The sequence below is a fragment of the Chiloscyllium plagiosum genome, unplaced genomic scaffold (genome assembly GCF_037043375.1).
Source record: "Chiloscyllium plagiosum isolate Xiang-an unplaced genomic scaffold, Cpla_swu_hap1 HiC_scaffold_1, whole genome shotgun sequence".
Classification (NCBI taxonomy): Eukaryota; Metazoa; Chordata; class Chondrichthyes; order Orectolobiformes; family Hemiscylliidae; genus Chiloscyllium; species Chiloscyllium plagiosum.
The window spans coordinates 126,958,343-126,970,957 of NW_028270139.1; the positions used below are offsets into that span (position 1 = coordinate 126,958,343).

The 12,615-nt window shown below is 39.0% G+C and overlaps 1 protein-coding gene across 9 annotated transcripts in view; it reads left to right on the forward strand.

Annotated features, from left to right (window-relative positions):
- tcf4 (transcription factor 4) overlaps positions 1-12,615 on the forward strand; it is a 618,789-nt gene that overhangs the window by 540,529 nt on the left and 65,645 nt on the right. For all 9 annotated transcript variants that reach the window (XM_087990548.1, XM_087990538.1, XM_087990560.1 and 6 more), the window contains one exon: positions 5,258-5,391. In XM_087990548.1, the coding sequence (XP_087846674.1) occupies positions 5,258-5,391 (134 nt within the window). The remainder of the gene's footprint in view (positions 1-5,257; positions 5,392-12,615) is intronic.

Here is a 12,615-nt window from a genome sequence, read left to right on the forward strand (position 1 = left end):
AAAAGTAAGTGATTGTCCATTTGAGACAGAGGTGAGGAAAACCTTTTCTTTTCTGAAGGTTTTACCTTCAGAAAAAATTACCTTCAAAAGGCATAGATTTGTGGTTGCCAAGGGAATGAAAGATTATCGGAAATGTAGAGTTGAGGTTAAAATCAGATAGGCAGAGATCTTATTGAATGGCGGAGAAGGTTCAAAGTGCTGAGTAGCCGAATCTTGTTCCTTGTTTGTAGCTTTGTGTGCACGCAGACACCCAGACCTCTGCAGTCTCTTGCCATTTACACAATGTGTTGCTTTTTTTTCATTCTTCCTGCCAAAATGGACCATTTCATATTTTTCTTTATAATACTTCTTATGCCACCACATCTTTGCTGACTCTTTTAACCTATCTATATCTTTTTGTATCAACATCGTGTTCTCTTCACAGTTTACATTCCTGCCGTCTTTGTCACCAGCAAATTTGCCTTCTGTCCCTTCATCTAATCTATTTATATGAATTAAAAACAGTCAAGATCCTATGCACAACTGTTTATAGCACACCAATTATTACATCTTGGTAACTTATAAAAGCAACATTTATTCCTATCTGCTTCATTTTAGCCAGCTAATCTTTTATCTAAGCCAAAATACTACCCCCTACAGAATGAGCTTATATATTCTCTAATGACATTTGGTATGCACTTTGTACTTGGATTTCCTGAAGATATTTGACAATCTGGCCACTGGAACCTTCTATCCCAGCATGCATTACCTCCTCAAAGAACTCCAAGAGATTGGTCAAACGTGATGTTCCTTTCACAAAGCCATGTTAACTTTGCCTGGCAACTTTGAAATGATCCAGGTACCTGTTGGAACTTCCTTAATAATAGCATCTAAGATTTTCCCTGTGACATATATTAAACTAATTAGCGTGCTTTCTGTTTCCATTTTATTTGAGTAAAGGGGTTGCATTCGCTATCTTTCAATCTAATGGGCTGGTGCCTGAATCAAGAGTTTTGGGAAATTAGAATTAATGCATCAATTATATCATTATCCACTTTTTTTAAAAAAAGATTTTAGATTGATGTCCATCTGAACCTGCACTTGCCAGTCCATACTTCAACAATTTACTCAGGATCACTTTTCTGGTAATTTTGATTTTCCTAAGTAATCTCTTGCCCTCCCACTTCCAGGTTAATCGCTGTTTCCAGGATGTTACTTCAGTCCTCTATCATGAAGACTGATGCAAAATATCTGTTCAGTTCATCTGCCTTTTCCTTATTCTCCATTATTAATTCTCCAGGATCAGCTGTCAATAGGATCAGCCATCACCATCTTAATGTTTTTTCTCCTTTGGATATTTGTAGGAGCTCTTACCTATTTTTAGATTTCTCTTGTACTCTAAACATTCCCTCTTTATTATTGTTTTGGTCATTGATAAAGCTAATAAAGCACCAGGTCAGGAAGAGATACATCCAAGGATACTGAGAGAAGTGAACAGAAATTATGGAGATCTTGGCCATAATTTTGCAGTCTTTAGATGTAAGGGTAATGCCAGAATATGTTACAACTTTATTCAAAGATGAGTGTAAAGATAAATCTAGCCACTACAGGTCATTTAGTTGATTTCATTGCTGAGAAAAGAAAACAATCTACAAACACTAATTTTCAGTACAAACTTAACATGGGAAAATGTGGATTGATTAAGGCATGCCAGACAAATTTACTGAAAAAAAATGTTGAGGTAATTTCCTGGAGTATTTTGAAGAAGGAATAGTGGGAATTGATGAATGCAATGCTGTTAATGTGATTTACATGTCTACTAAATGACATATCTTACAATGTCACATGATAGACCTGTAAAAGTTATAGCTCATAGAATAAAACAGACAGTGGCAAATGGATCATGGATTAACTGACAGGAAGCAAGAAAATAGTGTATGTTGAATGTTTTTTACACAGGGGAAGATTTATAGTGGAGTTCCCAAGGTATCATTGTGGACCTTTACTTTCTCTGATATGTATTTAATGAACAAGTCTTTGATGTAGAGGGCATAATTTCAAAATCCCTAGATGGCAGAAACTTGGAAGAATTGTGAACTACACAAAGGATAGTTTATAGCCACAAAAGGGCATTGACAAGTTGGTGAGTGGGCAGAAAGCTGGCAGATGCAGTTCAAATCGAAAATGTGAAGTGACTTACTTGACTTGATAGCAGCATTTACTGTCCGTCCTTAATTGACCAGAGATCAGTTCGGAGTCTGCCACATTACATGGGTCTAGAGTTACATGTCAGCCAGACCACGTAAGGATGGCAGATTTCTTTCCCTAAAGGATATTGGTGAAATAATGTTTTTTTTACATTTAGCGCTAACTATGTGGTCACCAATAAACCAACTTTTGATTCCACATTTTTATTGAATTCAAATGTCCACATTTGCTAGGGTGGGATTTCTCGAGAATAGTTCCAGGGAAGAGAAACTTCAGAATCATGAAATTCAATCTGTTTTATTTGGAGAGAAAAAGGCAGAGAGGAGATATTTTAAAAGTATTCAAACTCATTCTATCTGGACAGAGTATGGATCGGAGCATCCGTTCCCACCCATGAACTGATTTGTCAGAGAGTTGTAGAGTTGTGCAACAGGGAAACAGACCCTTGAGTTCAACTCATTCATGCCAACTAGATATCCTAAATAGATTTAGTCCCATTTTCCAGCACTTAGCCCATGTCCCTCATAACCCTTCCTATTCATGTACCCATCCAGGTATATGGGTTTTAAATGTTGATGTACCAACCTCCACCACTTTCGCTGGCAGTTCGTTCCATACATGCACCATCCTCTGCATGAAAACGTTGTTGCTTAGGTCCCTTTTCAATCTTCTCCCTCACACCTTAAACCTATACAATCTAGGGTAGAACTCCCCAACCCTGGGGAAAAAGACCTTGGACTATTCACCCTATCCATGCCCCTCATAATTTTATAAACCTCTGTAAGGTCACTCCTCTGCCTCTGAAACTCCAGCGAAAACAGCCCCAGCCTATTCAGCCTCTCCCTATAGTACAAATCTTCCAACCCTGGCAACATCCTTGTAGATCTTTTCTGAACCCTTTCAAGTTTCACCTATCTTTCGAGGGAGACAGAATTGCATGCAGTATTCCAAAAGTGGTCTCACCAATGTCCTGTATGGCCGCAAATTGACCTCCCAACTCCTACGCTCAATGCATTGACCAATAAAGGAAAACATACCAAATGATTTCTTCACTATCCTGTCTACCTCTGACTCCACTTTTAAGGAATATGAACTTACATTCCAAGGTCTCTTTGCTCGGCAACACGCCCCGGGACTTTACCATTAAGTATATAATTGCTGCCCTGATTTGCCTTTCCAAAATGCAGCACTTCACATTTGCATGGTAGCACAGTGGTTAGCAATGCTGCCTCACAGCACCAGGGTCCCAGGTTCAATTCTAGCCTCGGGCGACTGTTTGTGTGGAGTTTGCACACTCTCCCCATGTCTGCATGGGCTTCCTCGGAGTGCTCCAGTTTCCTCCCACAATCCAAAGATGTGCAGGTCAGGTGAATTGGCCATGCTAAATTTTCCATGGTGTTAGGTGCATTAGTCAGAGGGAAAGGAGTCTGGGTGGGTTACTCTTCGGAGGGTCGGTGTGGACTGGTTGGGCCGAAGGGCCTGTTTCCACACTGTAGGGAATCTAATCTAATCTAATCTAAATTAAACTTCATTGCCAATCCTCGGCCCGTCTGATCAAGGTCCTGTTGTACTCTGAGGTAACCTCCTGCGGTGTCATCTGCAAACTTACTAACCATACCTCCTATGTTCACATCCAAATCATGTATATAAATGCGAATGAGAGGGCACAGATTTGAAGTAATTGCAAGAAGTAGAAATACAAACACAAGAAACATTTTCATGCAGCTGGTGGTTAGGTTGTGGAAAGTTATGCCTGAGATTATGGAGGAGGCAGGTTTAATTGATGCATTTGAAATGGAATTAGGCTGTTACCTCAAAAGTAGGCAAGTGTAGTGTTACAGGGAAGATGTTGGAGAATGGCATTAGGTGAATTACGTGTTCAGAGAGCTCATACATAAATGATGGGCTAAATGGCTTACTGTTATACTGCAACAACTCACTGTGATTCTGAGTTTCACCCTGTTGTGACAGAGATCCAGAAATTAAGAGTAGAAAATGGATTTAGGAAATCAACCTTCCCTGGACTGGGAGGCTAGAGGAGATTTGTTTGACACCATCTTTCTAGATTTAACGTAAAAAGGATGAGGAAAGCAAGCAGTTCTCAGTATCGTGTTAATTATTACAAATATTCTAACTCAAAAGTATTAAATTGGAATAAAAAATAACTACCGTTTAATTTTGTAACAGCCTACACTTACATCATGCTTTTAGTATAGATTTTTAAGCTGTTTCAAAAGAGCACTCCGATAGTGTGATGGCTCGACACAGTATTAGAGCTGGTAACAAGTTTGATTGAAGGAGTTGGCTATTAGCAAGAATGTAATGAAAACAGAAAAAGTAGGAGGGAGGGAGTTCAAGCCCTTAGGGCGTAGACAGCTAAAGGCATGATCACCAATGGCATGCAGCTAAACTTTGAGTTTGCAAGACATTGTGGGAGAAAAATTAAACGTTTCCATCAGTGTTGCGGGACCAGAAGCCTGGAATTCCCACCCTAATGGCATGGTGGGTCTACCTACAGCAGTTAGGCTTTTACAGTTCAAGAAGGTAGATCACGAGCACCTTCCCAAGGGTAACAAGAGATGGTCAATGAATGCTGGCCCAGCCAGCAACATCCACATCGCATGACTGAATTTTTAAAAATCTGAAAGAAAGGAAGATGCACACAGATTTTGGGACCTGGTGTAAGTATGCATGCAGTTTGCTTTTGCCTGTTGACTCCACTTCCAGCTACAGCTCTTGTATTCCGAGCCAGATTGGTACTAATCAGATGAATTAACTTTAACCTTTATACCTGCCATGCAAACTTCCCTTTCTTTGTGATTATTTCTATTATTCTTTTGGCTGAGCTTCTGTTCTTCATTTTTCTTTGTTTAAATCAAGAAGAATTCCACAGATGAATGTTGCTGGGAGGTTGTCTTGCAGTTCCAATTTAATGGCCCATTTTAATTAAGGGTTCATTACCAACCAAATAGTTGCAATCAAATAATCAGCAGGAATGTTCACTTAAGAATGTTTTTTGTGAGCGTTTTCTTTTCTGAAAGACTTAATGTAACCTGACCTTCCTTTCCAGATGGGCACCACAATTCCGATCCATGGACTTCCTCTGGTGGAATGAATCAGCCCAGTTATGGAGGAATGTTGGGAAACTCCTCCCACACTCCACAGTCCAGCAGTTACTGCAGTCTGCACCCTCACGAGCGCCTGGTAATAGTGACATCTTGTGTGCCAACAGCCCACTGGCATCTTTCTTTAATATTGTCGATTCCTGCCCATCAATTTAACCTGTTCAACCTCATATTGTTATTCACTTAATAGAAATTTGGTTTAAATAAAAGCCCAAAGAACTGTGGATGCTGGAAATCAGAAGCACAAATAGAAATTGCTGGGGAAACTCAGCAGGTCTGGTCCTAACTATGGGCAGAAAGCAGAGTTAACATTTTGGGTCCAGTGAATCTTCTTTAGAACAGTTCTGAAAGAGGAAGGAAACAGTTCTGAAGAAGAGAAACAAAAATCTCCATCCTGATATTTCTTATATTAAGCTGCATATAATTTGTTATGTATTAAAAGTTATTTAATTATCATTCTTGTACATTTGGAAACTGCAATTTTTTTTGTTTTTTGCATATTGCATTCTTGTACTTTCATGCACTGAGCAAACTGAGGGTATGCAATGAGGGTATTTTCTCCATGTGCCCAATATTTATGTGGCTGCTGTATAGATGACTACTCAACCACTGACAGCAATGTAGTCAAGCCCTGTGCCTTTGTGTTCCAGCTATTTTGTCCCCCAGCCCACATAGTAGCAGTGCTGTGACCATTTACTGTACTAATATTGCAGCTTTAACTGAGATCAGCACAACGTAAACTGACTATACTGTTTATGTTGCTGGTCCTTTACTTCAGAGGCCTGGAAGATTGCTCCAGAGACACACAGGTTCAGGTCCCACCATGAGACCCAGGCAGTATAAATTCAGTTAAAAATAGAAATGGGTTTTAATAGTCTCTGCAATAAGGGGAATTGTGAAGCTGCTAGATGGCCATTTAAAACCCTATTGCTTCACAAATATTCTTCGAGGAAGGAAATCTGCTATTCTTACCCCAACATGTGAATTCAGATCCATAGCAATGTTGTTGATGAACTACATCCCTCTGAACACTGATAGAAAATCATACTAAAAGTAAAATTGAATAGATCACCGGGGTTCAGGCTAAACATGGTACAATAAAAGCCCACCCACCCCAGTCAACCATATAAAGTCCACCTAACAAATGGGGACTTGTATCAAAGTTGGGAGAGCTCTCCCACGGAAAAATGAACAAAAAATCTGGCATAATCAGATTATCAAGTCAGCCATGTTCTCATTGAATAGTATATCAAATTCAATGGGCTGAATGGCCTACGTCTTATCCATTTCAGCCAATGTCTCATTACCATCCCTGAATATATCATGTTCCATAAGCAGGACCGATCCAATAGAGGTGGCAAAACACGTTAACATTTGTTGCGCAGTGGTGTCGGAGCTTTCAACATTGACTCCAAACCCCAGAGAACCTTATTGGATCAGGTCAGACGTGGACTAGGAAACTACTGATAACACTTTCCACCCTTACTGAAGTGATGTATCAATACTGTACATACAGCAATTAATACCATTTAAGGACACATTTCCACCACCTCTAGCATTAACCCAGCAGCAGACTGAAGTGCCTCACCACGCAGGATACCCCCAAAACAAATTCTATTGCTTGAGGCTTCTGGGTACAGGTGAAAGACACTCTCTGATTGAGGGGCCTGACAATGGGAAGTAGAGGGCCGTGGTGACAGTCACCTTGCAGCCCAGCCTCCTATCTCTGAATGGTATTTAATTTATTAGCCTTCCAAGAAGAGACGTTATGGGGTCTGCAGCTGACATTAGAGATCTCCCTTTGCTTCCTTTATCTGCCACATTGCAATCACTGCTGGCTGAGATTGTAAGGAATATATACACGTATGCCAGACTGGACGAATAGCAGTTGATGAGAGAACAAGTGAGAAAAGAAGATGGAAAAAGTCTGTTTTACCTCCTCCTCAACGATTTACCTTTCACAGATCATCTGCACAATGCAATATTGGTTAGACTTACCACATCTCAGTCCCGTCTTCACACTGAGAACAGCCTTTTGTGGCAACAGCACCATTCTAAATTTGATAGAAGGCAGATCCAGCTGATCAAAACTGTACATCTATGACATTCTTTGAGCCATCAGTAGCAGCAGAATATATGCCACCACAATTTGTAGCCTCATAGCCTGACAGATCCCATACACTACCATTACTGTCAAGCTGAGGAATTGATGCCAGTTCATTTAAAACTGTAGGACTGCATACCAGAAGAAACAGCAAGCATACCTAATAATGAGTTACCAACATGATGCTATACTGCAGGGACTGCCTGCCTATTACAAACTGGAGGCAGCATGTGATTGAAGGAACAAAGCAACTCCATAACCAGCAGATCAGATCAAATCCGTACAGTCTAGCTACATCCAGTTTTTACATCATAGACATGAAAGTAGTTAATTGCCAGCCTATCAATCTGCGCTTATTCTTCAGCAAAGGGATGGAAGGTGTAGTAGACAATGCTATCAAGTGCCACTTAGCCATTTAACCTGCTCATTAATGCTATGTTTTGATTTCATTAGGATTACTTAGCTCCAGACCTCTTTACAACCTTTACCCAAACTTGGATAAAAGCATAAATTGTAAAAATGATGTAAGAGTGACTACCCTTGACATCAAGGCAGCATTTAACATTGCATCATAAGAAATCTTAATACAACAAAAATTGATGTGAATCAGGGCTCAAGTTTTCCATTGATTGGAATTGCATCTTACACAGAAGTGAAATGGTAGTCTTGTATATTCACAGGATGCTGTTGCAGGAGTTCTTTAGGTTTGTGTCCTATCCCTAATCATCTTCAACTATTTCATCAATGACCTTCCATTCACCATAAGGGCAGAAATGAAGAAACTAGGTCACAATTCCACAATGTTCAGTTCCATTCAGTACACCTCAGATAATGAAGCAGTTCTCACCTATGCCTTATGGAGGCCTGGTGCCTCAGTGGTTAACTGTATTGTCTGACAGCGCCAGGGACCCAGGTTTAATTCCAGCCTCTGGCAACTGAGAGTGTGGAATTTGCACATTCTTCCCATGTCTGCGTGGCTTTCCTTCCGGTGCTCCAGTTTCTTCCCACAGTCCAAAGATGTGCAGGCGAGGTGCATTGGCTATCGGAAATGTGGAGCTGTAGGGATGTGTTCAGAGGATGGGTGTGAATTCAATGGGCCGAATGACCTGCTTCCATGCAGTAGGGATTCTAGGAATTCGGTATGGGCAAAAAGTGCTCCTGATGCATATATCCCTCAAAAATGAAATGTAACCTTTCTGTTCTACATGATGCATTAACCCACTGGGGAACTGAAATCAACATATCTTAACAGGTTTACTAAAATAAAAGTAGCTTACATTGAAAATAATCACACTTCTACTTACAATGTCTAAAATTATCAATGATCTTTCAAATACAGTGCAAGTGCCTCCACAGCTAACTCTTACATACAGCATCTTCTAGGATCTATTGACTTATGAATGACAATCTGAGAATCTATAATCTTTTCATAGATTTCACCTGCTAAAAATAACAAATATGCAGTTTCATGGTATCTGTTTGCATGGAACCATCTTAATGCTTTGATGACACATAACATGAACAGTCTGGTAAACTTGGTGTGACTCTTAATTTAAATGGTTCCCTTGTTAGGAAAGAAATGTACGTATACACAGGGGCACATGTCTGTACATCTTGTCACTCAAAATATTTCTTCATTAGTATCTCCTAATGCACTTTCCTCATTCAATTAAAACATTTTTAAAATTTACAGTGCTATCACTAACCAACTCTGCTTGATTTGCCTGACATTTTCTCCTATGGGCTTTTACCTTTAGAACGTACAGTATAGGTCCTCACCTTTTAGGGTTACTCTATTGGAAAAACAAAATCAAAGTAAACACAAAAGGAGTGCCAATCTATTTCTAGTGTTAAAGCAGTAAAATATTAAGCAGATCATATATGCTCCATAGACCCGATGAAATATAGCCATTAACTAAAATGTGCATTTAATTAAGAAAAATCCAAAAGTTCTGAAAAGTTTTTTTTATTTCCTTATGCTTCATTGTAAATAATGGCTTAATTTATATTTTTTGTAAATCAAATACAGATTTTTTTTCGTAAGCTCATGAGCTTCTATTTGGGTGGGCTGCTTGGCGTGGAAAAGTCTAGTGTTTTCAATCTCTGCTCTGTGCCTAGCGAGCATACTGTTTTAAAAAAAACACACAAATGGAGGAGAGGAAATAAGAGGCCATTTGGCTGAGGAACGTTGATTTTAGAGATTCCTAAAATGAAATGAAAACTAACATGCTCTGCTCTTCTATTAACAAAATCTGTAAAGTTATTTTAACAAAAATCAAAATTTCAGTGAAAACTACATTACAATTCTAGTGGACTGTTGATAATTGTCTGATCAAGGGCTTATCTAATCATGTGGGGTTCAGAAATGGGGCTTCAAGTGGTAGAGTTTTTGTGTAAAGGTTTGATTGAAATGTAGAATCTTTCCCACCCAGACTTCTTCCTTCTCATGTTCTTCTCCTTGCAAATATCCGATGTTAGGAAAGTCATATACTGGTATCATCACTTGTTGATTTCATTCTCTCCTACCTTTTATAACCTTCCTACATCTTTATGATTTTGCCATCTTTTGCGTTGAAAAGTAAAACTGGCCCTAAAGGAAACTGTTTTTTTTTACTCTGCTGTGTGAATGTCTGCACTGTTCTCTTCACATACTTCAAGCCCCATTTGCACTTTGCAGGAACTGCAAACAGAGCAGTACTGCAAAAATTAAAACCATGGACAAATGTGACTTGACATTGGACAGTAATGCACCAGCATGAATATTGTTTCAAATGCATGAAAGTAACTCCATGCAGCTTTAATTACATTTTTTTTTCAATAAATCAGTGAACTGGGGGTTAAGACTTGTAATTAGCACCAATGTGATTACAAACAGCCAGTAATGCTGTCCTGCAACATGGTCCTAGTTTCATCTCGCCATCTCAATTAAAAAGAAATATTCTGGTCAGATCCCCTATTATTTGTTATATTACCATGACGTGCACATTTTTCTATGCTTATCTAGAACTTTCTTTTATTGTTGCAAGTATATTTTCATTTGAAAAGGTATGATTTTCTAACAAAAAAGATGATGGTCATGTTAACTTTGTTTTGACCATTTCACTGAAGCTATCACAAAACAAAATCTACAAGGCTTCATCCAAATAAGTATATGAAAGATTATTGGGTTGCATTAACAAGCTATTTTGCTTAATATTTAAAAGTGAAGGTTGAGGCCTTAGCCTTTTATCTTACTCAGTGTCCTGGTGGTGGAGCTGCCTTCATATGATGGGTTATAGAGGGTAAAACTAAACCACTGTTTCAGTTCTTGGTGGTTATTCAATAAATCTTGAAGGAAAGCGCACAGCTGCAGACATCAGTTGAAGAACAGGAGTGGGGTGGTTGGAAAGTATGTGTAAAGTAATTCTGGTTTGAAAACAACATTTATTAAACGTGAAACAAAAAACTTTAGGGGATATTTCAAATTAAAAGTTTTTGTCGTGTTGATATGGAGAAACTCGTTCCCTTGGCAGGAAGTTCCATAACCAAGATGATACAGTTTTTTAAAAGTTGGCAAAAAAAATGCAGGAGATGAGACTTCTTTTCCCTCGGCAATGATCTGTCTGAAAGGTTGTGGAAACACTTTCTTTTTAAAAATTCCTTCAAAGGATGTAGGCAATGCCTAGGATACCAACATTTATTAATCTGTTGCCCATGCTTAATTGCCTTTCACCTGTTTTCTAAAACTGTTGCAGACTGTGGGTGCAAGTTCGTACAGTGCTATTGAGAAGGGAGTTCTCAGATTTTCACCCAACAACATTGAAGGAAGTGCAATATATTCCAAGCCAGGCGAATGCAGGTCTTGGAGTGGATCCTGCAGGTGATGGTATTCCCATGCAACAGCTACCCTCTTCCTTGTAGATGGTAGAAATAGTGTGTTTGGAAGGTGCGATTGAAGGGCCCTTAGTGAATTTCTGCAGTACATCATGCATACTGCTTTGATGATGCAGGGTGCAAATGACTAAGTAGGCGGCTTTGTCCTGGATTGTGTCAAGTTTCTTTGATGTTGTTGGAGCTGCACTCATTCAGCCAAGTGGAGAATATGTGCCTTGTTGAACTTGGACAGGTATTGGGACAACAGGAGGTGAGTTTCTCCTCGCTCCTGTATGGCTCCCGTTGTCACAGTATTGATATAGCTGGTCCAGTTTAGTTTCTGGTCAACAGTAACTTTAAAGATGTTGATAGTGAAAGTTTCAGTGATAGGAATGTCTTGAAAGTTGAGCAAAGGTGGTTTGGTTCTGTATTGTTGGATATGGTCAATATCCAATACTTGCGTTGTATAAACGTTATATGCCACTTAATAGCTTAAGCCTGAAAGTTGTCCAGGTATTGCTTGACATTGGCACAGACTTTTGCTGTGTTTGAAGAATTGTGAAAGACATTGATTATTGTGCAGTAGTCAGAGAAAATCCCCATTTCTGACATTGTAGTAAGCGGAAGATCAATTGATGAAGCAGCCGAAGGTGGTTCGGCATAGGACTTTTTTCCTGAGCAACTCCCACAACAATATACTGGAGTGTAGATCATTGATCTATGTTCATCTTCCTTGTATTAGATATGACTCCAACCACTAGAGAGTTTCTTCTTGGGTTCTTTGGTGCCACAGTTGGTCAGTTGTTGTCAAGATGAGGCAGTCAGTCACACTCGCCTCTCCTGTTGTGTTGAGCTCTTTTATACCTGTTTGGACCAAGGCTATAAATGAGGTTAGGAGCCAAACTTTTAAACCGATATCGGATATGTAATTTAAAAAGAAAAATATTGAATGACCAGGAGACAGGGTTTAAAAATAAATTATTTGCTTTATCAAAAGATTGGACATGAAGGAATAAATCATTTCCATGTAAACTCTATGGTTCTATGTGGCTTCAAAAGAATCAAAACATAGGGTTAGACTTTTTGAAAACAAATCATAACATGACTAAATGTTGCATTCCGTTGGAATGGGGAGAACGCGGTTCTAAGACTAGTGTTTTAAACTTTAATCAGATAATTATATGACCAAAATGAACCGAGAAGATTGAGGGATAAGCAAATAACTCTTAAGCCTAACTCAACTCCTGCTCCTAATTGGTATGTTCATAAGTAAATCCTGTTTATATCGAGAACTGATAACATTTGTGAAATTAATACATTTTTTGCTTTTATTTCTTCATGATATAT